This window comes from Schistocerca gregaria, chromosome 3 (assembly GCF_023897955.1).
Source record: "Schistocerca gregaria isolate iqSchGreg1 chromosome 3, iqSchGreg1.2, whole genome shotgun sequence".
In the NCBI taxonomy this organism is placed as follows: Eukaryota; Metazoa; Arthropoda; class Insecta; order Orthoptera; family Acrididae; genus Schistocerca; species Schistocerca gregaria.
The window spans coordinates 679270929-679297379 of NC_064922.1; the positions used below are offsets into that span (position 1 = coordinate 679270929).

General features: G+C 37.1%; 1 protein-coding gene across 1 annotated transcript in view; it reads left to right on the top strand.

Annotated features, from left to right (window-relative positions):
- The window catches only part of LOC126354404 (uncharacterized), a 356054-nt gene that overhangs the window by 320529 nt on the left and 9074 nt on the right, over nt 1–26451 (top strand). The window contains exon 12 of the mRNA XM_050004016.1: nt 18459–18550. Within this exon, the coding sequence (XP_049859973.1) occupies nt 18459–18550 (92 nt within the window). The remainder of the gene's footprint in view (nt 1–18458; nt 18551–26451) is intronic.

A 26451-nucleotide genomic window follows, 5' to 3' on the forward strand; every position in this document is an offset into this window, starting at 1 on the left:
TTACTAGATGCCTATGCCTTTCAAGAATGCCATTTGTGACCTCCAGTGGAGCTACAATACGGTGTAAAATTCAAATTGAAATCTGTCCAGATTTAAGTGCCGCAGCCTGTATTGTTTTGGACACTACTATCATAGACATGTGAAAATTTGGTTTTCGTATAGATGTGTTTATTTATTGTAATATTTACCACAACTGTGCATCCTATGTTTATTACTCGCCTTTCCATAGCGAAACACAATTTTCCAATAATGGAGTGCATATTCTTCAGCCAGTATCTTATTTAGAGAGTATCTTATATTGTTAAGCAACTGATATTTGAAATCTATAAATCTGATATATTTTCTATAATTGTAATTCAGTTGCTACCTAGTACTATGGCCTCAAAATCAATAAATAAATGAGATTAGGATATGAGTAGTCTATAACCAAGAGATATCCGATACCAGAAACATCTGCCACAGTTAAAAAATCCATTTCACCTATTTCAGCACAAATTGGTCACCAAAAACCTTCGGTTTCAATAGGTACAAACAGTTGCATGGCAAACTGGTATAAACTGTTAACATCAAAGTACAGATGTGTAACTTCAACAGATAACAGTATTGTTAAACAATTTACCCATTCGTTGGTTACTTGCCCTGTCATGTCTAGAAATACATTGGTAAACTCTCACGCAAATCCTGGACTCCAAAAACAACAGCATGTCAACATTGGTTAAAATGATCTTAACATGTGTTTTCTTCAGCATTGCATCCCATCATAACCTAGGCATTGTGTAGCAGAAACACCCAGGTGTATGTTTCCAGGCATAGCCTACACTCTGGAATTGCTGAAATACAACTTCAAAGAGATATATCTCTGTGGCCACGTAAAGCCTTGCATCCTCAAAGTCAGAAATATTAAATTCCTGCCAAGCACACATTGCATCCTGGTATTCCACAACCATTTTCACACCACCTGTGAGTTTACTGGAAGAAGCAGACATACCACAATTTCGTAGAATCTCACTGCTGAAACCAGGTTTAGTACAGGAAAATCCCTTCCTTGTTTACGAGCTGGACTTAAGCTACATTACAACATGTGAGTTTTGAGATTTTCTGAAGTGCTACATGAGCGGATCTTAATGAATCCAGGAGGTGTAGCATCATATTCTTGTTGACACACTCCCAAAAACAAAACAGATCTTTCTGTGATCTCAGTTAGAAGACTAAACTGGCGAAAATGTAGACCAAACCCAATGAACTGCTCAGTAATTAAGTTAGCATCATACTCATTCAAATTTTGGAAAAACACAGATATGTGATGTGGAAGTATCTACATCTACATGACTACTCTGCAATTCACATTTAAGTGCTTGGCAGAGGGTTCATCGAACCACAATCATACTATCTCTCTACCATTCCACTCCCTAACAGCGCGCAGGAAAAACGAACACCTAAACCTTTCTGTTCGAGCTCTGATTTCTCGTATTTTATTTTGATGATCATTCCTACCTATGTAGGTTGGGCTCAGCAAAATATTTTCGCATTCGGAAGAGAAAGTTGGTGACTGAATTTTTTAAAAAGATCTTGCTGCGACTAAAAACGTCTTTGCTGTAATGACTTCCATCCCAATTCACGTATCATATCTGCCACACTCTCTCCCCTATTACATGATAACACAAAACAAGCTGCCATTTTTTGCACCCTTTCGATGCACTTCAGGTCGCAGGTGTGCTGCATCATGATTTACCATTTAGATGACAGTGAGTCACACTTTTTTTCCCTGGTATTTGCTAATGGAAGCCCACAGATATAAGAGTCAGCTGTATTGCTGTGTACACATTTAACTTCCTGCCTAACAGTTCCTGTTCCTAATAATGATTAACGACCTGCCGTCATGTATTAAATCAAAAACTGGCACCATAGATTGGAACAATTTCCTATGCAAGTACTTGAACCTCAGAGAGCAACCAGTTTGTAGGATCTGTCACATCAAAGGTATTAAAATAATTAGGATTTGAATCTTATGAACAAACAACCTAGTACAATGCAGCAAATGGTATATGTTAATTTGTGTTGTAACCTTCACAGCCACTACAGAAACCAGAAGACATTCAAAGCGAGCACCGTTAATGATACTTGCTCCTTGCATGAAAATTTTTTAAACCCTGAAGAGCTTCTGCACTTCAGTAGTCACCTCTTCATGTACCACATCCAAGATGGAACAATGCCGCTGTTGCTCTGTCAGATGACTGTTCGCATAAAATGAATTCAGACATCAAGAATTAATACATTTTGCTGTCTTGTGTGCAGTCAGTTGGGTATAAATAAGGCAGAACAGGTTTTTAATCAAATAGTACTGCTGCTTAGTGCCGTCTAACATGAGCAACAAATTAGCATTTTTTCACACCGACCTTCAAATTACAAATAGTGAAGTAGTCCAGCAACTTTATGATTGATCTTCTTCTTCTTCTTTTTCTGCACATTATGCCTATTAGGCTTGTCTTTCTCACAGCTGAATATATGAATTAACATGCAGGTACTCTTTCTCTCAAATTCTGAAGTGTCCTGGAGTTTGATGGGGGATTCAGTCTTATTGTGTTTGTAATACTTATGAATATCATGTATGAAGTTATTACTTACACACTGTGCATCTTTCATTAAAAAAATTCTCATTAGCCAGAACAAACCAAGCAAAGCAAGAATTGGTGGAATTTTTAACATTAATAATAGCTTTTTTCTTATCTATATCTTTTGGAAGAGGAATATAGGAAGAACCTCTAATAAATACATCAAAAACATATATGTAAATACCCAATCATACAACTCCATTTAGGGTCTTCCCAAGTTGATCCCTCGGGTGCAGAGAATCAGGTCTGTATTTTAGCCATAACAGATTGCTCAAACCATTCTGCAACATTCTGCAAGCAGTGTGTCACACAATACTGCAACAACCTGCCCCCCCACCCCCCCCACTTCCCCTATCATCTGTGAGTGGGTGAAGGTGTGCAATAACACCTCCTCATTCATGGGTGGGAGCAGCTGCAGTACTTCACAGAGAAGTGGCTCTCAACCAGCGTCCAGCACTAACACTTCATCCATATCATTGAGACACGTATCACCACAGAGGACTGATTCCACTGCTGCTTTGGGCCCTTTATCAGCACTGGGAGGAACTGAACCACTTCATTGCACTCATCTACATCTACATACTTGCGAATATCCAACCACAGAAACTCAGATAGTGTTTTCCCCAAATTCCACATAATAAGATACAGGTTCTCCTGAACATCTAAATTTAGAATAACACATTCTTTTGATTTCCAGATAGTCTTAAGCAAAGTATTTAGCAGAAACATTTCACAGAAATCTTAGAATACAAAAATTTGTTGTACGTCAAGGCTTAACAGTGTGGTTTTAAATATAGTCCTTTCCCAATATCCACAGATTCCATCACACTGTTGTTCTTGAGTGCTTCTTTCATTTTCACTATTTGGGTGATAGCTTTGCTGCTCTTCCATCTAATGATTCAACAGATCAAAGTCCTGTCAGTACATGTATTATGAATGGAAGAATTCCACTTGATGATGAGGATGTCAGGAGTAATGGTAGAACCTATCACATTTTAATCAGTCTTCTTCTTATTATTTTTTTATGCTGCAGAACACATTTAGCTCCTGGAAATGATGATTGAATTACAGAGAAAGATTGACCTGGATATGTTTATCGTAGAGTACATAATAAGGTGAGGGAACAAAGTCTTGGCTCAGTGTCTTGGTTTCTGTTCATCACACAATAGTAATATGGATGTTAAAGATGTGGTATGCAACAAGTCTCACAAATTCTCAGACTGTACAGTAGCATAGCAGATACGGTAGAAAGCACATTTTTTAAATACTTTTGTATTTTCTTTAGTTGACCATGAGCTGTATGCGCAACTTGTCGAAAATTTATCTTGGCATGTAGTTTAAGTTTGTCACACATTGTTTTATTACTGACGGATCCAACAATACATAATGCTATACCAGCCTCTCTTCTCGCACATATTCATTTGGCTTTATCAACTAATATATAGTATGCAGTGTGATGTTCTCCTTGATCATTATTCTTGGTGTCTGCAATATCATGTTCTTTGAAAGCTTTGTCCACAGCTTAATCCCTTTATCAGTATATGCTACTCATTTTTTCCAGCTTTCTTCCCAGTTCATAATAGTCACATGTAGTAAAGTTTAATCCTACAAGTAGGTTGTTTAGAATACTGCTACCACATACAAACTTTCTAACAAAAATGCTATCCTACTGGACAGTTTGAGTGTTTATGAGCCTTCTTACATATCATCTCTTTGACTTCCACCCTACTGTTGTGTGAAGAATGGAAACCAAGACACTGAAACAAGATTTTGTTCATCATCTTATGATGTAGCCTAGGAGAAACATGTCCATTTCAGTGTTCCTCTGTAGTTCTTCAGTGTAAACATTTCTTACTAATCAATGCCCTCATTATCCTTTACAATGTGTGTTCTCAGATTCTTCTGCTGCACCTAGGGTACTGTGAATACATTTAGTGACCAGCTTGGTAGCTGGGATTTCTTGAATGCAAGTTGTACTTTTAGATACATAAGAAATCACTTATATATCATATCTATTTGCCTGTATTCGTGATTTTGATATGAGTATGTAGTATTTAGCACTTTACCACAAACGCCAATTGGTTTCATGTTTGTTGTTCAATATACAGTTCAGTCATACTGCTCAATTATTTCTGAAAGAAATTCTGTCAATTGATATGATCCATGAAAGAATGTGCTGAGACATAGGTTTTTATCATTCTATTCAAAAGTCATGCGATTCTTACTTTCATATGAGAGAATATTGATACTGGTTTGTACCAGGCAGTTCCCATTTTATCTTGAACTTTCCACTATAAAACTCATCACCATGATCATGTTGAAGGTTTACTGGACAGTGATTTCTCCCATCTGCAGCAATTGATTAATTACCTCTGCAAATACTTTCTCTGTATTTGTTTTTACAGGTAAGGCCCAAGAAAATTTGGAATATGTGTGAATGATCATTAAGTATATTTGAAATCTTTACTATCCCATGAATATTGCTTCATGTCTCTAAGGTAGGCCTGTATTAAGTACTCAAATTATTGTATTATAGCAAACCTGTGTTTGTGAAGTTCTTGAAACATTGACTCTATTATTAATAATACATAATACATAATAATACATAATAATGTATTATTATATGATAAGGCATATTTCTGTAAACTCTTGAAAAGTCTGATATAATTTCATTCATATCAGCTGTATTTCCTGTGGCAACCAGTTCTTTGATCAGTCTTTGTCACTGTACTGTTTCACCAAGGTCATAATATCAATCATTCATTTTCATTATCCTGAATATCAGTAATAACAGTGCCACTGACACCATGTTAGTCAGTTATTACTGATTTAATGATGTTTTAGTTTTTTCCAATGCATGGATTTTTATTCATCCACTGTTTTTCCCATGTACATGAGAAATATCAAATATTTCTGCAAACATTTCTAATTTTTTTGACAAATGTCACAGCTCGCAGTTTGTAAGAATATTAGATTCAGTAAACCAGGTGTACTTTCAAATCACCAACCCATATAATATGGTTGGTTAAATTTATACATTGTACACCAACACACAAAGTCCTTCCCTGCTGAATCCATACATACCATCTCAGTATCTCTGTAACTATTAATGAGTTTGTCAGTAATATACCCTCCTCCTTCTTCCTCTTCTTTGCCACCATTTGCCTTACTGCCTGCCTACAAATCATTAAAGATTTTCAGAAACATACTTACATGCTTCTCTGAGAGACTCATCTGTTTCCAGCTCTTCAGTCCGAAGATTTGTTTGATGCAGCTCTCCATGCTATTCTATCCACTACAATCCCCTTTATATCTGAATAACAAATGCAACTTACATCCTTTTGAATCTGCTTACCACATTTATCTCTTGGTCTTCCTTTATGTCTTTTACATCTCACACTTGCCAGCAATACTAAACTGGTGACCCCTTGATGCCTCAGAATGTGTCATGTCAATCAATCCCTTCTTCTAGTAGGGTTGTGGCGCAAACTTCTTTTCTTCCCTGCTTTCTTCAGTATCTCACCATTGTTTATGTGATCTGCCCATTTAATCTTCAGCATTCTTCTGTAGCACCAAAGTTCAGAAGCTTCTATTCCCTTCTTGTCTAAACTGTTTATCATCCATGTTTCATTTCCATGCATGCCTAAACTCCATATAAATACTTCTATGGAAGACTTCCCAACACTTAAATCTATATTCAACAGTAACAAATTTGTTTTCTTCAGAAATGCTTTTCCTGCCATTGCTGGTCCACATTTTATATCCTCTCTATTTTGGCTGTCATCAGTTATTTTACTGGCCAAAGAGCAAAATTCCTTTCCCACTTTAACTGTCTCATTTCCTAATTTAATTCTCTAAGCATCAGCTGATTTAATTGGACTGCATTCCGTTACCCTTGTGTTTTGTTGATGTTCTCCTTATGCCCACATTTCAAGACACTGTCCACTGCATTCCACTGCTCTACTGAGTCCTTTGCTATCCCTGACAGAATTACAATATCATCAGCAAACCCCAAAGTTTTTATTTCTTCTCCCTGGACATTAATTCTTTCTCCAAGAAAGGGATAGGCTGCAATCCTGTCTCACTCCCTTCTCAATCACTGCTTTCTTTTCATACCCTTCCACACTTATAACTACTGACTGGTTTCTGTACATGTATTTTACCCCTGCTATCTTCAGAATTTGAAAGTGAGTGTCAGTCAACATTGTCAAAAGCTTTCTCTGAGTCTAAAAATGATATAAACGTAGGTTTCCCTTTCCTTAACCTATCTTCTAAGGTAAGTCGTAGTGTCAGTATTGTCTTCCATGTACCCACATTTCTCCAAATTCCAAACTGGTCTTCCCTAAGGTCACCTTCTAGCAGTTTTTACATTCTTCTCTAAGGAATACTTTTTAGTATATTGTAACCACAACTTAATAACTCATAGTTTGATATTATTCACACCTGAAATTGGAATTACTACATTCTTCTTGAAGTCTGAGGGTATTTTGCCTGTCTCATATATCTTGCACACCAGATGGTTGAATTTTGTCATGACTGGCTCACTAAGGCTATCAGTAGGTCTAACAGAATGTCGTCTACTCCTGGGCCACTGTTTCAACTTAGGCCTTTCAGTGCATTCTCAAATTCTTCCTGCAGTATCATATCTCCCATCTCATCTTTGTCTACATCCTCTTCCATTTCTATAATATTGCCTTCAGCCCACCTTTATACACTTCTTCCATATTTCAGCTTTCCTCTCTTTCCTTATCAGTCATAATTTCTGTTAAATATCTTTAAGTGCATCTGCATGTACTAGGATCGAAATCTCTGCCTTGAAGAACAGTGCCTACACCATACATAATTGTTGCTGATGATGCCTTTGCGTTACAACATGTCATAAAGACCTTCCCAGGAAGTCATAACAAAGGGAGCAAAGAAAGAATGTATAATTACAAGCTCAGTAGAGCCTGCTGACTTGTAGAAAATGCCTTTGACATATTATCATGAATCTTTCGTGTTCTATAAAAACCAATTCACCTCGATTCCCAGAATGCAAGTATTGTAACTTTGGGCTGCATTTATCTCCACAATTTCTTAAGAAGAAATTGAGAAGCTCACATAGTTTATTCTCCACCAGACAGTTTCGATTATGAAAATATAGAATGAGGGAAAATAGAACCTGGGAGATTGAGAGACCACTCACCACTCACATCGCTACCAAGAACGGGTAGAAATGTTGCCAAAGACGCGAAGCAAGTGACGGATGAGTTTGCTGCATATTTTGTCACCAACGAAGGACAAGTGGAGTGGCAGTATTTGTTTGCTTAATTCAGTGATGAATATCAGATTCATAGAAAATGCTTTCTTTTTCCATGCACAGGTGTAAACAACATGATTACATTCCTGATTGTTATGTAAATAAAAATTTTTGATAAAAATAATGTAAAATAAATAAGCTATAACTTACCTCAAATGTGAATAAACTCATTCTTGGTTTGTTTATATCATTTAGGAAGAGCAATGATTCGAAGGAATGTCATATTGATGAGTAAATCTCCATTCTTCCAGAACCTGATGTCTTTGAAGAAACACATTTATTGAATTCCCTGAGCAATTGTGACTTCCAGTTACATAATTTACTGTCCATCTCCTTATCGGAAACTTTGAATAAAAACGCAAGCTCATGAACTGCATCTCGTTTGGCTTTCCTGGTTTTGTTATCAAGGGATGTGCAATCCCACAACAAACACCTTTTGCGAAATTCTCTAATAACTTTCAGAGTATAATATTTTGTCCACTCCATCTTTGCAGATTGATATTTAAGGACTGATACAGAATACTAAAAAACCTAACCTCCTTGTACACACAACTGATTACTTGTACCCAAGATGCAATGCAATGAGTCTGCCTGTGAACTGTGCATGCATAGTAGAAATGTATCAGAGATTTGTGCCATGTTTTCGATCAGCGAGTGGCTACAGGCCAGGCCAGCACAGAGTATTCTCAGAATTCTGGTGAAAATGCTGCACGCACTTGTCACAGACACTTGCGACTTGTGCCACACCCCATCGGCTACATGTGCCGGGCACAAATCTCCGTGACAAATACCTCAGTGTAAACATAGGTTTAGAAATATATAGCAACTTCACCAAAATATACCAGATAGAATTCAGAATGATCAGCTATGATATCAGTGTAGTCAATAAGATCCAACACTTCAGACTGAAAGCGTGTTTATTAAGCACACACAAAAGTACGTACAGAACTGAATTTGCTTCCCTCAGCAGACAGTGCTATAATTTATACATTCTGGTATAAATTCCCATATTCCACAAAAAAATGAAGTTCTGAATCCTTCTGAAAATAACGTTTTTGGGTGATAAATAATTACAAAAGGTGGAAATGGAACCAGCAAACTGATTGTCCTCAGCCAGTGACTATAACTTCTAAACCACGGTGGTCAACTCAGAGCATATGTCAATAAAACAAATTTTTAAATGAGAGCTAAGAAGGACATAAACAAAGTTTTAATAGCCTAAATCAAATGATGAACACATCAAAAGAAATCATTCAAACTATATAACTTGTATGTAATAACTGTTTTATGGCTTATTATGTATACTAGAATAAGAGACACCATGCCCCAATGTTTTGGTCAAGCCTAGAGACCAATAAATTAAGGAAAAAATACATTTAAATAAACACAATCAGTCTGTAAATAAATTTTGTAGTGAGTGAAATTGTTACACTCTGTTTATAAACTTGTGTGAAGAGTAATACTTCTACGTTTTGATAAACATTTTTATTTAATTTTTGGGACTTGAAAGTTTATCTGTAATGATGTTTTTATCAATGCATACACTAAATTTGTTAAAATAATAGATTCTGTTCATCGCTGTGAGCCAAAAGGTATATGGTAGTCATAGATATAATAGTGTTATTAATCATTTCTGTGAAATTAACTGTGAACGATGGCCTTCCACATTTTATCATGTTGTTACAAGAAACATGAATACTTCAGATGAATCAAATGTTTTGTTACCTGGATAAATGAAACAACCAGAGGTTGTAGAAACTTGCAAAGAGAGTATTATGCAACAATTGACTGAAGCAAGGGCAAGGAGTACAACAGAAAGGGAATGGGTACCATTTAGAGATGAAGTATTGATGTAGCAAAGTACAACTTAACAATAAGATCAGATCCAGTAGAATTCCTTAATAACAAATGAAATATTGAACTTAAGCAATGAAATAAGAAAATATAAAACAGCATGAAATGATGCAGGATAAAAGGGACTACACACATCTGGAAAATGAGACTGACAGAAATGGAAAAATGGCAAGGCAGGAATGGCTGGAGTAGAAATGAAAACTTGTAGAAGAATACATGACCATGGAAAAAAAGATATATTACACCTAAAGGAAAACTAAAGAGCTTTTGCAGGAAAAAGAATCATATATATGAATACCAGAGCCCCTATGCCAACTTAGTTCTAAGCAAAGAATGGAAGGTTAAGAGGTGGAGGGAATATACAGAATGACTGTACAGAAGAAATTAATTGGGAAGATAATATTACAGAAAGGTAAAGAAAACAGATGGAGTTGAGACTGAAATTGTGATACTGCATAAAGATTTGACAAAACACTGAAAGACATGTGTTGAAAAGAGGTATCTGGTATAGACAATATTCCTTCAGAATCAGTCTGATCCTTTGGAGAGCAAACCATGAAAAAATTATCCCACTTTACCTGCAAGACATGTAACACAGGTCGAATACCCTCAGACTTCAAGAAGACTATAATAATCTCATTTTCAAAGAGTGCAGATGATAACTGGTGTGAATATTACTGGACAACCAGTTTAATAAGTTGCAAAATACTAACATCACTTATGGATAAAGGTATGAAAATACTGGTAGAAGACAATCACAGGGAAAATCAGTTTTGGTTCTGGAGTTATGTAGGACTAAAGACAGACAAATTGAGGTTTACAGTATTTTCAGATTTAGAGGCAGCTTATGACAGTGTAAACTTATACCAATGTTAACTGCAAAATACAAGTTCAGATGGCAGCAAGGATGAAATAAGGGACCGAATGATTACCAAAAAATTGTACAGCAAACAGACTGCAGTTTTGGAGTTGATGATCATGAAAAAGGAAGCAGTAATTGAGAAGGGACTGAGATAACATTCTGGTCGGTCCTCATCATTCAATCTTTCATCGATTCCAGATGTGCTGCTATTTTTACTGGAGGATGAGGGACCATTCTACCCTGATGTTTTCTCAGCACTCTACCTTTATGTGGCCTGCATCTAATTCCTCTCCTGCATTGACCTCTTCGTTTCATAGTAGCACTTGCCTACATCCTCAGTTATTTATATATTCCAATCTCTGTCTTTAACTAAATTTTTTGCCATCTACAGCTCCGTCTAGTACCTTGGAGGTTATTTTCTGATGTCTTCTCTCTTTTTCTTGTCAGTTTTTTCCATATGTTCCTTTCTTTGCCGATTCTGTGAAGAACTGCCTCATTTCTTACTTTATCAATCTACCCAATTTTCAACATTCTTCTTAGCACCACATCTCAAATGCTTCAATTCTCTTGTGTTCCAGTTTTCCCACAATCTGTGTTTTACTACAGCACAATTCTGTGCTCCAGAAGTGCAGTGTCAGAAATTTCTTCCTCAAATTAAGACTACTAGACTTCCCTTGGCCAGAAATGCCCTCTTGGCTTGTGCTAGTGTGTGTCTTATGTCCACCTTGTTTTGTCCATCATGGAGTCCTTTGCTCCAAGGTAACAGAATTCATTAACTTCAACTACTTCGTGACCACCAGTTTTGATGTTAAGTTTCTCAGTACCATTATTTCTGGTCCTTTTCATTATTTTAGTCTTTTTCTGATTTACTCTGAATCCATATTGTGTACTCATTAAACTTTCATTCCATTTGACAGATCCTGAATTCTTATGAACTTTTACTGAGAATAGCAATGTCACAGGTGAATCTCATCATTGACATCCTCTCACCTAGAATTTTAATCCCACCCTAGAACCTCCCTTTTATTTCTCTCACTGCTTCTTTGATATGTAGGTTGAACTGTAGGTGTGAAAAATTGCAGCCCTGTCTTACATGTTTTTTTAATTACAACCTTCACTCTTGGTTGCCCAATTTTATTTTTCCTCCATGGTTCTAGTGCATACTTTGTATTAACTGTCTTTCCCTATAGCTTACTCCTATTTTTCTTGGAATTCTGAACATCATACTCCAGTTTGCAATGTCAAATGCAGGCTTGCTATCATTACAAAACGCAACGTCAGACCTGGCTCTCCGGTACCTTTATCTGAGGCCTTATCGTCTAAGACATCCCCAATTTTCTTTTCCATCCTTCCATAAATTATTCTTTTCAGGAGCTTGAATGAATGACCTGTTAAGCAGATTGTGTGATAGTTTTCACACTTATTGGCCCTTGCTACTTCCAAATTGTGTGGATGATATTTTCCCAAAAGTCTGACTGATGGTCTGTCACCAATCTGATGTATTTTAGACATCAACTTGGCCAGTTCTTTGGCTCTCCCTTCCCCCAGTGATTTTAGGAATTCTGATGGAATACTGTCTAGCCCTTCTGCTTTATTTGATCTCAGGTCTTCTGGCACTCTTTCAAGCTCTGAATGTAATACTGGCTACTCTGTATCTTCCAAATCGACTATAACTTCTTCACCATTATTGTGGCTATCAGTGTACTCTTTTCACCTAGCCACTCTTCCCTATGCAATTAACAGTGGAATCCCCATTGCACTCTTAATGTCACCTTCCTTGCCTTTAATTTCAACAAAGGCTGTTTCGACTTCTCTGTATTCTAAGTTAGTCCTTCTGATGCTCATTGCTTTTTCCATTTCTTAACATTTTTCCTGCAGTCATTTCGCCTTTGCTTCTCTGCACTTCCTAGTTGTTTCATTCCCAAGTAATGTATATTGCTCTATTCCTGTATTTCCCTGTGAATATTTGTACTTCCTTGTTTTGTCAAACAACTGAGGTATTTCTCCTCTTACCAAGGCTTCTTCGCAGTTGCCTTCCTTGTGCCTAATTATGTTTGCCCAAAACCTGTGATTACAATTTTAGAGCTGGCCAGTCCTCTTCAACTGAGTGCCTACTCTGCAATTCCTTATTGCAGTATCCACATCTTCAGCGAACATCAAATTCGTCTCATCATTACTGAGTCTTCAGTATTCCAATTCCTACCACATTGATTCTTCTGGTTTATTATCTCAAACATCAGTCCACTCTTAATCATAACCATACCATGATTTAAGTCTCTAAGTGCTGCTGATTACACCTTACTATCCAATACCTGATTTTGAAATCTCTGTCTGGCCATGATGTAATCCAGCTGGAATCCTCCTGTGTGTCCCGGTCTTTTCCAAGTATACCTTCTTCTCTTACAGTATTTGCTATTATCATCCAAAATTTGTAACAGAGCTTAGTTACTCTTCCTCCTGTCTCATTGCTACTGCAAAGCCTATATTTTGCCATTGCCCCTCTTCTATTCCTTCCCCTGTCACCACATTCCAATCCCCTATGACTATCACATTTTCATCTCCATTTGCATACTGAGTTCCTCAATCCATGACTATTAGAGTTTGATCTCTATTTGCACACCAAGTTCCCAGTTCAATACCCTCATATACTTTCTCCATCTCTTCATCTTTTGCTTGTGACGTTGGTATATATATCTTAACTACTGTTGTTGGCATTGGTCTGCTGTTGAATCTGATGAGAACAACAATACCACTAAACTGTACACAACAGCACATTCTCTGCCCTAGCTTCCTATTCATAATGAATTCTATCCCAGAAATACCATTTTCTGCTGATGTTTGATGTTACCGTATATTCGTATGTCCAGAAATCATTAGCTGCTTTCCGCTTTACTTCAAAGGTCCACACTATATCTAGATTGAATCTATGAATTTCCCATTTTAGATTTTTTAGCTTTCCTAATAAGTCCAAACTTCTGACATTAAATTCTCTGACTCATAGAATGTTATACCTTCATTAGTTATTCCATTTTTCTCATGGCCACTGATTTGCAAATTGCTCTAAGTAACAGGCTGTCAGTGTGTATGCGAAAACTGCAGGGGAGCCAAGCTTCCGGAAGTACATGCGTTTATTAAGTCTGCAGGCTTTCAAGGCCATTTTCATTGGAGGTAAAAATCTACTAGCATGCTATGCCACATCATTTTTCTCTTGAATTTCTTCTTAGACATTTCAACCCACCTGTTGGAATCTTCTTCGGGATCTTCTGGTATTCCCAGTATGCTGAACACTTTACTCCAGTGTACACACTTGATTTATTGCCATCAAATTTTCAATAAAATAAAAAGCTTCTACACCAGTGGGCTATTAGTGAGGTACAACCTGAGAGAAGATGGAATTCGATGCTCAGTTCACTAAGTTATATCAACCTCCATGATATGACCTTTGTATAATGCTGCCCAGCGTGCAGGCTGCCCTGATATTCATGTGGAAATGCTCTATAGACTATAGGTGTGGAACTCGTCCCAGTGAGCAAACAATGATGCCTCCAACTTATGATTACCCACAGGAATATTTGCATTCCTGAGACTTTACAAATCAGAACTCTACAGATGTTATGACTCTCTTATGGCAGTGAAAAGATGCTAGTCTGGCAGTTACGTGATATTCCATATTAATAACTGAACATGATTAAATTCATTCATTTTCTTAAGAGAAGAGAGTACTTCACCAGAAACAAATGAGAGGTGAACCATTTGTAGCAGCCCAAGGAAGAAACGGAATTTCATAGGGTACTGTTGTGTACTTGGAAAGCTTTAAACGTTGCATCCAGTGTGGATATGTATTCTACTTTTCTTTCATTAATTTGGCATAGGAAAGGCACAACATGGTGCTGGGTGGCTCTCATGCCTTGCTACTGCAACAGCTGAATCTTTCACTGTTGTATTTGTTGTTGTTCTAACAGTGCCAACTGCTCCTGATGATATTCCTCTTGCTGCTTAAAAAGTTGCAGGAACACTATATTGGTCATGGAGCCATTGCAGATTCTGTTCAGCAAAACAGGGCCCAGATCACGTCTTTGTGGCATTACACTGTGACAGTCATCAAGATCCTGTAATGTAATGATAATAATCTTCTCATATTTCCAGAATGAGATTTTCACTCTGCAGTGCAGTGTGCACTGATATGAAACTTCCTAGTAGATTACAACTGTGTGCCGAACCGAGACTCAAACTTGGGACCTTTGCCTTTCACGAGCAAGAGCTATACCAACTGAGCTAGCCAGCATGACTCATGCCCCATCCTCACAGCTTTACTTCTGCGAGTACCTCATCTCCTACCTTCCTTTCTTTCAGGAGTGCTAGTTCTGCAAGGTTTGCAGGAGAGCTTCTGTAAGGTTTGGAAGGTAGGAGATGAGGTACTGTCAGAAGTAAAGCTGTGAGGACGGGGTGTTAGTCGTGCTTGAGTAGCCCAGTTGGCAGAGTAATTGCCCGCGAAAGGCAAAGGTCCCAAGTTCGAGTTTCGGTAGGGCACACAGTTTTAATCTGCACGAAGTTTCATCTTTTCCTACATCCAAAGTACTGATTACGTCTATCTTTTAAACATGTTTGCTCTACAGTTTACTTTGTGTCACATGCTGTGACTTTGCATGCTGGACATGAGACAGGTTCATTGATATTGAATGGGTTTTGCTCACTGCCACTTCACCATACTGGTGGAAAGTGTGAATACATGGATAAATTGTCCTGTGTTGTCTAGACACTAGGAGTACCCATGCACCATCATAATTGTCTGTTCTTAAAATTAACAGTGACTGGCTGAAAAGTCTGCAAATTTCAGCACATATGTGGACTGATTTAGGCAACGCTAATTGATGTAAGTTTTAACTAGAGTTTTTACACTTCACTTGAAGGCAGAGCAATCTTTTGAAACTAGGCAACACAGACTTGATAGAAGCTGGCACATGATTAACCACTAATGATTGGTTGTGCTGAATGCTGAAGTTCATACACAATTCAGTTAAACTAAATTGCACATTAATTTACAAAAATTAAAAAAATGCAGAATCTCATTTTAGCCACTAAAATATATTTGTGGTTCATGGGAGATATTCAGTATTCAGCATAGGATGTAAGTTTTACTAAGCTGCATGCAAGACTACTGCAAAAAAGTCTGTAAGTACCTCAGAACTTTAAAGAGCACCAACAGCACTATTGAACGCGGTTGAGCCACCACTCAAGCCACTGTATAACATTGGCTTGCCACTACCAAATCTTAGCTTTGTATACATACACTGTACCATATCCCTGGTTTCTGGTGTCACAAATCTGTGTTAATATTCGTATATCAGCGACACAAAAATGATTTAAATAAATTATCTTTCAGCAGAGATATAAGCAGCATTGTGTATGTGCTATCAAAACAAGAAAAACAATATTAATTGGTTGATTCTGCATTAATTGCTACACTACACAGACTGGATTTAACATTATTCATAACTGTGCAAATTTATCTTATAAAAGAAACATATGTAAATCATTTGATGTCTATGTACATGTAGTGTCATTGTTATAGGAAATTGTCTCCCCTAACTACTGGAGAATTCAGACTGATATTATCTCTTGCGATTCACCAATAATTCAGATAATTAGTCTTTATCTTACTATTTATCACTTTTTCTATATAAATGAAAACATAGAATGATGCCATAGTTCTTCTAATCGTAGATGCTGTTGAACATTGATATGTTTCTTCTACTGGTTGATTACAAACTAACTATTTACATAATTATAATACTTCAAGATATTTTAGGCCAATAGTATTGCAATTGTAACTGAACTGATAGCTTTTATCACCAGTTATCCATTGTGAATCCTTTTACTATAACTGTTATATTCATAAGTGTCATCATATTTTTTTATTTCTGTTTTTTCTCTGAGCTGATTTACCTGCTTGCTGTGTATCATACTTATAATGTGTTGTTACCATGATACTCTGTTGATATTTCTCATTGTATTCTGTTATATTAATCATGTTCAAAAAGGAAGCCATTTCCTCTTCTGAACTCCTGATTCCAGACGGATTTTTCTCTATGTCACCCCTATTGTCGAACCTGGTTCTTGTGTTTAACAGTTCCCACCATCTACAGTCCATATGTGATCTTGGTACACCTTCCCAGGTCACTAGAATTAAGCATAAGTTTGGCTGTGCTGAGGCTTGGCCAGATTAAATCCATCAAGTTGCAGTGTGTCCTCTGTACAGTAATTCAATAACTGCCTTTAACTTTTGTGTCACATAATTGCAAATAAAATATCAATGTTGGTTGTTACATAGTGTGACACATAACATTCAGCATATCCCAGGAGGAATGGTCACTGTTCTCGGATATAATAGGAATGCTGATCTGAAGCAAAAACCTCCATATAGGCATATGCCCCATTCTGAATAGTTTCCAAAACAGAACGTTTAATGTACATTTATTTTTGGGATATAGGCATGCACACATTTGTCTTATCCACCCAACTTCTTATTCTAGCCCAACATATCTCTTATTGCTTACTGCTTTACTCAGGAAGTCCTTCTGCCACTAAAGTATCCCACTGAGAATGCTACTGTCCATGGTGTGGTGAAATAGCTGGAAGGATTGAGAGTTCATTAAAGAGAAGCATCGTTTAATTGAGTTTTTACACACACTGACTGAAATGCCACACAGCTTCACTAATGAAGAATAAGCAGATATTGTGTCTATTTATAACTTCTGTGATGAGAGAGATCTTACTGCTGTCAAAGAATACCTGTGGGGCTTCCCAACACATCAAGCTTGTAATTGTACATTGTCTACCAGAATTTTCAGCACATTGCTTCAATGTGTTAAAAATGCACATTTTTCAACTGATATTTTGTAAAATATGTGTTGTAATGTTTACTAGCTGTTGTACAAGTGTAAACCTGACAATGTAAATTAAATGTGTTCTTCCTCAGAAACCATTTTGAATTAGGCAAATTATGTCTGCATGAAGGTTTTTCTCTTCAAATGATCATTCCTGTTACTTCCCTGAATATTGACTTCTCCTCCTGGGATACCATCTATATGTGATGTGGTGCCTCTTGCTTACAATACTACTGTGATGAAACACACAGTGACTTCAGAAATATTATTATTTTTCAATTTTTGGTTTACTTGCACACTGGCATCTTCCTTTATGTTAAAGAACTGTTGGCTGAAAAAGGCTTAGCACACCAAAAAACAGTTTTTAGAGAGGCTTCGCATAGAATTCTAATTTGTTTACTTTTCACATAAAAATTGAACTTAGATTTCCTGTAACCTGTATAACGATGTATTAGTCACAGCTCAGGATAACTGAGTAATAAGGCCCCTGATATATTAACACTAAGCAGATAAGCAGATCAGGATTATGCAACACTTGAAATATTCAGTGGCCAATTAACACCTATTTGAAATCTCCAATCACACTGATGTCACAAAATAATTTCTGATGATAGCATGTTTTGCATGTAGTTGATAGATCTAATAAAAATATCAATAATCATACTTTTTTCTGGTTTTCAGAAGTACTTAATGTCTACCTTTAATATTTATTCTTACTGTGAAATAGCTCACAGCAAATCACATTTATATGCAATGATTTTTCAATCTGCTGCATTTATGCTATTGTCTTGACTGGAATTTATGAACTAGAATGACATTTACCTACAATAAATTTAGTTTTATGAAAGTTAATATAGATTCTGAACATAAATCTTACTTTACCATTCCTTTCAAATGTAATGAGCTTTTTGTCAGAAAATTGTGTTTTGTTATTTTGTTGACAGCAATGAGAATTCACATCAGTCTTGAAATGAAGCAGGCCCTGGATGCTGTTGGAGGTTTCCGCACAGAACACAGAGGACTTGTCGATGTCAAGGTACAGAATTACTAAAAACATTTTTTTATCTTGAGATACTACATCAGACTACTTGTAGTTTCCACAATCATATTTGTTCTATCGTAAGTTTACTGTAACATGATACATGTGACTCAACAGTGTGTACAGGGTGTCCAAAGAGTCCTCAGGTGCGCTTTCTCTGGTGTTTCAGCAGATATTTGCAATTTCGCTTTTGCAACGTGTAGCTGGATTCAGCCCAAATCAATACGGCTCATCACATCTTTCATGCAACACACAGCATTGATGGAAAGCATCGATTTTTTTCTCATTACAAAAAAAAAAAAATGAGTTTTAAAGTGGAATTTTGCATCTCCATACAACAGAGTGATTCCTGATTAGCCTAGTGCGATATTCACTTTATTGATGTGTGTTAACAAGGATAGTAAACCACAAAGAATAACCAGTACTCCAGCAGTGACAGCACTGCCCTGGCCCATGCTCATTGCTACTGCCATGCACAAGTGCTGCTCAATTGCTGCTGGTGTACTGATTATTCTTCATATTTTACTCTTCCTGTAAATACATATCGATAAAATGAATAATGCACTAGACTACTTTCGGAATGCTCTTAATGCTCTATCAAAAGTGCTCATAAAATTACAATCTAAAAATTTTGTTTGCAATGTGAAACAAACCAACACTTTCTGTCAACACTGAGCGTCATATAGGAGAACTGATGAGCAGGATATGTTTGTCCAACTCCAGCTACATGTTGTAAAAACGAAATTGCAAATATCTGCCAATACACCAGAGAAAATGTGCCTGATGACCCATATGAGCGACGTCGAGTATAATTTCAATTGATCTGGTGGTGTTTCAGTATGTAAAAGATGTTTAAAAAAACATCACATATTCTGTAGTTTGGTATTATATTTACAGCATCACTGATTTTACTCCATTGAAGAATATTTAAATTTATGAAATGTGTTATATAAATACTTATGTGTAAAGTATATTATTGTAAGCTTAAATATGTATGCCTTGAAATGACTTTCAGCCTGTATATTTATAACTTGAATTGTCCAATGTCTTATGCATAAGCTGCTATGTAGACAACAGGACCAATAAAATACAATCTACAGTCTTGTATAGACACCTTTTATTAACCTGACACGTTCCACATCATTACGAAGTGTTGTATTCATGATCTATGCAATAAGTACTAATCTAATCTAATCATTTGCTTTCCATGTGTTGTGGAAACCAAGGCTTTCAAAGAGTGTTTTCAGTTCTGATGAAGCGCTGAAGTTTAGACATTGACCAATAACATTTAATTCACAGTTTAAATCACCACCTAAGGCAATTTCCTGTGGATACTTTCACAACAAGTATACTTCTGTCCCAAAAAATTTTGCTTCCTGTTTTGCTACCTGACCCAGAAGGGGTATATGTATTAACTATTATGATGTCAGAAAAAGTCCAGATATTCTACAGCCATAATACAATAGTTCTGTTTCTGAAAATAGAATTCTCTCTCTCACGCTAATGTACATGTCCTGCCACCATCACTACCAGTGATTTTCGATTAAGATTTGTTGGGTGTAACCTGGATTTTGTCACTCCAAATTTCTTGTAGGATTGCTACACAGAAATTGGCAAGTAATGATTATTTCTCATTTCCTCATTAATTTATTTACATTTATTGTTGGCTGTGGTACAGGTCTGCTTCATTGAAGCCTAGTGTGTTTGGGGGTGGATTTTAAAAGAATTATAAAATACCTCCTGCTGCATGAGGGCATTCATCCACCCAGGATCTATATTTATGATTCATTTGTCCCACATCCTCATACTCTTGTGTAGACACAACTGTGACTGATATGTCTACTTGATCTTCATTTTCGTCCTTAGATTCCTTTTCTTAAACCGAAGTGTCAACATCCTCTCTGTCTCTTTCCTCTTTTTTTTATGTCGCTGTTCATTGTCTGCTCCTGGGTCTCTCTGTGGTAGCAACCAGACAGGCCACTCTTTTCCGTATCGCTGTTTTATGTATCATCAACCACAGGGAGCTCCTTTATTTCAGTCTGCAGACTGATTTACTATCACATCTGTGTTTGCTTCAGTTTCTTCGTAACTTATTCATACCTTAACCAATTTTTTCCTCATTTGTAGTGTGCATAATTTCCTACTACTTCGCCACAGTTCTCGACAGCTAACTTATTTCTTGATTAACGGTACCTTTCACGTGTACTTCATGGATTCATTGCTGAGTTTCTTCAGTTTGATCCACGCTATTTGCTTTCATTTTTGTTTCTGTCTGGTCAGTCGTATTTTATTGACACTGTTGGAGGATATCAAGTTCGTCAGTTTGTGGTACAGCTGACTCCGATTCGCTCACAATTTCCTCTTCACATGTTTTCACTGCAATGACCGTGTCTTCTACTCAGTGTACATGATTCTCTTGACTGAACTGCAAAGCTATGACTTCATTTCAGCTTGACAAAATGGTTCTACATTTATCAGTATGTTTTATCTGCTGATAGGCTGTTTCACTAGGAAGGTGTACAGGCCTTCTGTAATCACAAGAATCCCTTAAATGCTCCATTGAGTTACAGACTGAATAAGTATTTTCATATGTTACGACGTAAGTTCTGTGGCCACAAAGGGATATGCTTCTCTGAGTCCACTCCAGCTATCATGATTCCATTTAGTTTACTGAAGAAACTTTCCTCTAACCATGTATCCCTCCTCACATTGTAGACAGTGCCATAAATCTTCAGACAATCTCGTATTTTATCAAATGAAAATACAAAGGCCAAATTGTAAATCCTGACAGATCGTACTCCTATACCGTCATAAGCAATTGCAACTGTGCTTACTGCACCATGTTTGTGCTTGAATTTACTGGTACCAGTCATACTTAGTACTGTTCTTTCATAAGGTTCAGGACTGATGCACTCTCCAAATACTTTTTTTTTAATATATATATTATCCATTTGAATAGCGAAATACTCCTTATCATTCAATTTTACTTTACATTCCAGTAACTTCCGAAAGGGGAGGGACATGCACTACTCATAACAAGGCTAAACCTCAATGTTGTACTGTCTTTGTCATTGTGAGATGTAAGGTTGTGTTTTCTGCGGTGTTTGTAAACATTAAGAGTTCTACTGATTTGAGTGCTGTATAATATACCAAAGTTATTTGGGGAATATTGTCAATTGTGCAGTTACAGAGTTTTATGGTGTGTAAAATGCTATACTTTTTTAAAACTAGTAACATCTCGTATAGACAATTAAGTCATACTTCATCAGTCGTACACCATTTCATACCTTGAAATGGAAGAACTTCTTCTAACATAGAACACACGATATTTGCAAATGAACGATGTTTCATTAATGTCTTAATAATTTTCCATTTCTTGGTATTAAATACTGTATCAACAAGACTTTCTTGATTGCAACACTTTTAAATTTGAGCAGAATATTTCTTCCTACCTGTATGACCAAGTTATACCCTGGAACAATCTTTCAGGTGTGGAAAATTTCCACAGTAAATTTTGTAACTTTAAAAGGAGACCGCACCACACATAAAATGAGTGCCATTTTTTCAAAATGAAGCAAGAATAGCTACTTAAACTGCAATGAAAGTACCACATAAATATATAAATAACTGTTATTTAACTTGGCTACCACATTGTGAGGTCACATTACCCTCACCACAGAAGTCTTTGACAGTCCTGGGTCCCATCCTGCCTCTGGTGCAGTGCTACTGTTTCTGTGAATACACTGCTTTTAGTTTCTTTGAAACTTAAAGACCAAACAACACCTGATTTCCTGTAAACAATTATAAATCTAGTTTGTAACTTAGTGTAGGCTTATGATCTGATGCTACCATATCAACTGTTGATTTTTTCGGGCTAAGTGATAATGTTCCAGAGGACGACATTTTATTTTAAAATACTGTCTCTGGTCACAAGACCACATGCATTTCTCACTAATGTTACCATTCCCAGAACAGAATACTTCACGTTCCTGTTTCCAATGAATAGTGTACATCACATTTCCATGACTATTCTGCAAGTGCCTGGCAGACTTTTCATCAAACCACTGTCAGACTATTTCTCTACTGTTCCACTCTCAAGCTAAATACAAAGTAAACAATTGAAATTTCATCAAAAGATCTTGCTGCAACGAAAAACACCATTTTTTTAAGGATTGCCACTCCAGCTCATGCATCATATCTGTAAAGCTCTCTCACTCCTGTTTCATGGTAATACAAAATGAGCTGCCCAACACTGAACTTTTTCAGTGTTTTCCATCAGTCCTATCTCGTAAGAATCTCATACCACACAGCAATACTCCAGAAGAGGATGGAAAAGTGTAGTGTAGGCAGTCTCTTTAGTAGATGTGTTGCACCTGCTGTCTTTCCAATAAAATGCAGTCTTCTGTTCACACTTCCTTCAACACTGTATTTTCATCAACAATTTATATGTACAATGTAAGTTGCTCATAACTAGATATTTGGCTGAAGTGGTAACCTTTAAAATTGTGTGATGCATCATATAATTGAAATTTAATGCATTGCCTCCCATACTCATGTCAATTACCTCACACTTTACTTTATTTAGAGGTACATGCCACTTTTCACACAATACAAATATCTTGGATAAATCATTTTGCAACTGGTTTTGATCTTTTCATGACTTGTTACCCACAACATTTATACAGATTAGGAACAGCAGAGGTGAACACCAAATATCATTTCTGTTTTACTGTGACTTTCTGTCAACTACTACGAACTGTGTCCCTTCTGACATGAAATCATGAACCCAGTCACACAACTGAAACAATACTCCACTGGTTAGAAGACGCTTGTGAGAAACAGTGCCAACTCTTGGAAATCTGGAAATGAGGAATCAATTTGTGATTCCCTATCAACAGCAAACATTACTCTGTCTGAATACAGTACTTGTAGTTTTTAACAACCAGCATATTTTACAAACCCATGCTGTCAATAGATCGTTTTCTTTGAGGTAATTTGTAATGTTTAAGGACAGTACATGTTCCATAATCCTACTGCAAATCAACGTAAGTGATCTGGGTCTGTAATTTGCTGGATTACTGCTATTTCTTTTCTTGAGTACTGGTGTGACCTATGCTACTTTCCCATCTTTAGGTGCAAGTCATTTGTTGAGCAAGTGGTTGTTGTTGATTTCTGAATATGGAACTATCAGCCTACATCAGAACACTCTCAAAAGGACCTAACTGACATACAATCTAGACCAGAAGATTTGCCTTTATTAAGTGATTTAAGTTGCTTCGCTATACCAAGGCTATCTGCTTCTAAGTTACTCATGATGGGAGCTGTTCTTCATTCGAATTCAGGAAGTTTTACTCTTCTTTGGTGGAGGAAGTGGGGGAAAATGTGCTTTAGTAATTCTGTTTTAATGGGACTGTCATTGGTATAATTATCATTGCTGTTGCACATTGGTGTACTTTACATATGACCATAATCCCTTTTTAATTTTCTGCCAGATTTTGAGATAAGTTTTTCTACTGCCTATGTAATAATTTCGTCTTCTTCAATCTTTCTTTGAGCCATGGCCTTAGTGACATGCCCTGATAACATATTATACAGGGTGTATCAAAAAGAATCATCCAATTTGGCATATCTATGTTTCTGAAACTAATAAACATATGCAATGAGTTTTGTTTCTTGGTGAATGGGAAACTCAGAAAGTTTTTTTTTCATATCTATTTTCCACATATCCACCATGCGTAGCAATAATATGGCGTAGTCTCTGAATGAAATTACCCGAAACCTTTGACAACGTTTCTGGCGGAATGGCTTCACATGCAGATGTACTGCTTTTTTCTGGATTCTGGTGGTACACCTGGTCTTTCAAGTGTCCCCACAGAAAGAAGTCACAGGGCTTCATGTCTGGCGAATAGGGAGGCCAGTCCACGCCGCCTCCTGTATGTTTTAGATAGCCCAAAGCAATCACACGATCATCGAAATATTTATTCAGGAAATTAAAGACGTCGGCCGTGCAATGTGGCCGGGCACCATCTTGCATAAACCACAAGGTGTTCGCAGTGTTGTCTAAGGCAGTTTGTACTGCCACAAATTCACAAAGAATGTCCAGATAGCGTGATGCAGTAATCGTTTCAGATCTGAAAAATGGGCCAATGATTCCTTTGGAAGAAATGGCGGCCCAGGCCAGTACATTTAGAGGATGCATGGATGATGGGGCTGCAACATGGGGCTTTTCGGTTCCCCATATGCGCCAGTTCTGTTTATTGACGAAGCCGTCCAGGTAAAAATAAGCTTCGTCAGTAAACCAAATGCGGCCCACATGCATATCACCGTATCCTGTACACTATATTGTTAGCGAATGTCTCTCGTGCAGCAATGGTAGCGGCGCTGAGGGGTTGCCGCATTTGAATTTTGTATGGATAGAGGTGTAAACTCTGGCACATGAGAAGATACGTGGACGTTGGCGTCATTTGGACCACAGTTGCAACACGGCGAACGGAAACCCGAGGCCGCTGTTGGATCACCTGCTGCACTAGCTGCGCGTTGCCCTCTGTGGTTGCCGTACGCGGTCGCCCTACATTTCCAGCACGTTCATCTGTCACGTTCCCAGTCCATTGAAAATTTTCAAACAGATCCTTTATTGTCTCGCTTTTCAGTCCTTTGGTTACATTAAACCTACATTGAAAACTTCGTCTTGTTGCAACAACACTGTGTTCTAGGCGGTGGAATTCCAACACCAGAAAAATCCTCTGTTCTAAGGAATAAACCATGTTGTCTACAGCACACTTGCACATTGTGAACAGCACACGCTTACAGCAGAAAGGCGACGTACAGAATGGCGCACCCACAGACTGCGTTGTCTTCTATATCTTTCACATCACTTGCAGCGCCATCTGTTGTTGAAAATTGTAACTACTGTAATTTCGAAAGTTTGTCCGCCAGAAAATGTACTGTTGTCCCAAGCATGTTGCAACAAATGGTGTATTTCTATTGCTGCTCGTTTAGTTTTTATTGCCGTTTCAAATATACCAGTCATTTTTGAAACACCCTGTATATATAGACAGTACATTTTCTTGGATAAATGGTCATGTAAATATTATAATAGCAGGGGATATAAATATGGACTTATTAACCAACGATTCCAACTCCAAAAAGCTGCACCTTCTACTTGATGAATTAAATCCGACCCCACTTACCAACAACCCAACTCCAGAAATTGGCAACAAATTGCCTGGAGAACATAATAACAAACATCACCCATCTTTCCTACAGCACATCTGTGCTAAAACTAGCCATCCATAATCATCAGCCAGTACAGCCTCAGTTGGAGCAAGGGAGATGCCATTTGTCACTAAAAGGCACTAATGTACACCAAAGAATTATGTATAATGATAACATCAACAGACTAAGCTTCATGTTAGCACACACACCATGGTTTGAGAATAATAGCTTTTTCTATGATAGCTTTGCTGCTGTCTTCTTGTACTGTTGTGATGCCACATGCTCAGTTGCAGCCACAAAAGTTAAACAAAAAATATAAGCAAAAGTATCTGGATAAATAATGATGTCATTGAAGCAATTGAAAAATTAGAATTAGTCCATAGCGCTATGCTGAATAATGAGGAAAATCTGAAGCTAAAGAAGGCCTTAAAAATTCATCAAAAATAATATACAGATCTGTTAATACACACCAGAAGCAACTATATATATTGCAAGCAAGCTTAAGGCTTCACAGAATGTTGCAACTGGTGGGGGGAGATAAAAAGGTTTAGAACAGGCAGAGACAAATCCTGAATGGACTTTATTGTTGATCACAGTGGTATAGTCATAAAAGACAACTTTAAACTGCAAATATTTTCAGTGAATAATTTTCTTCAGTAAGTGAAGCTATCAATGACAAACAA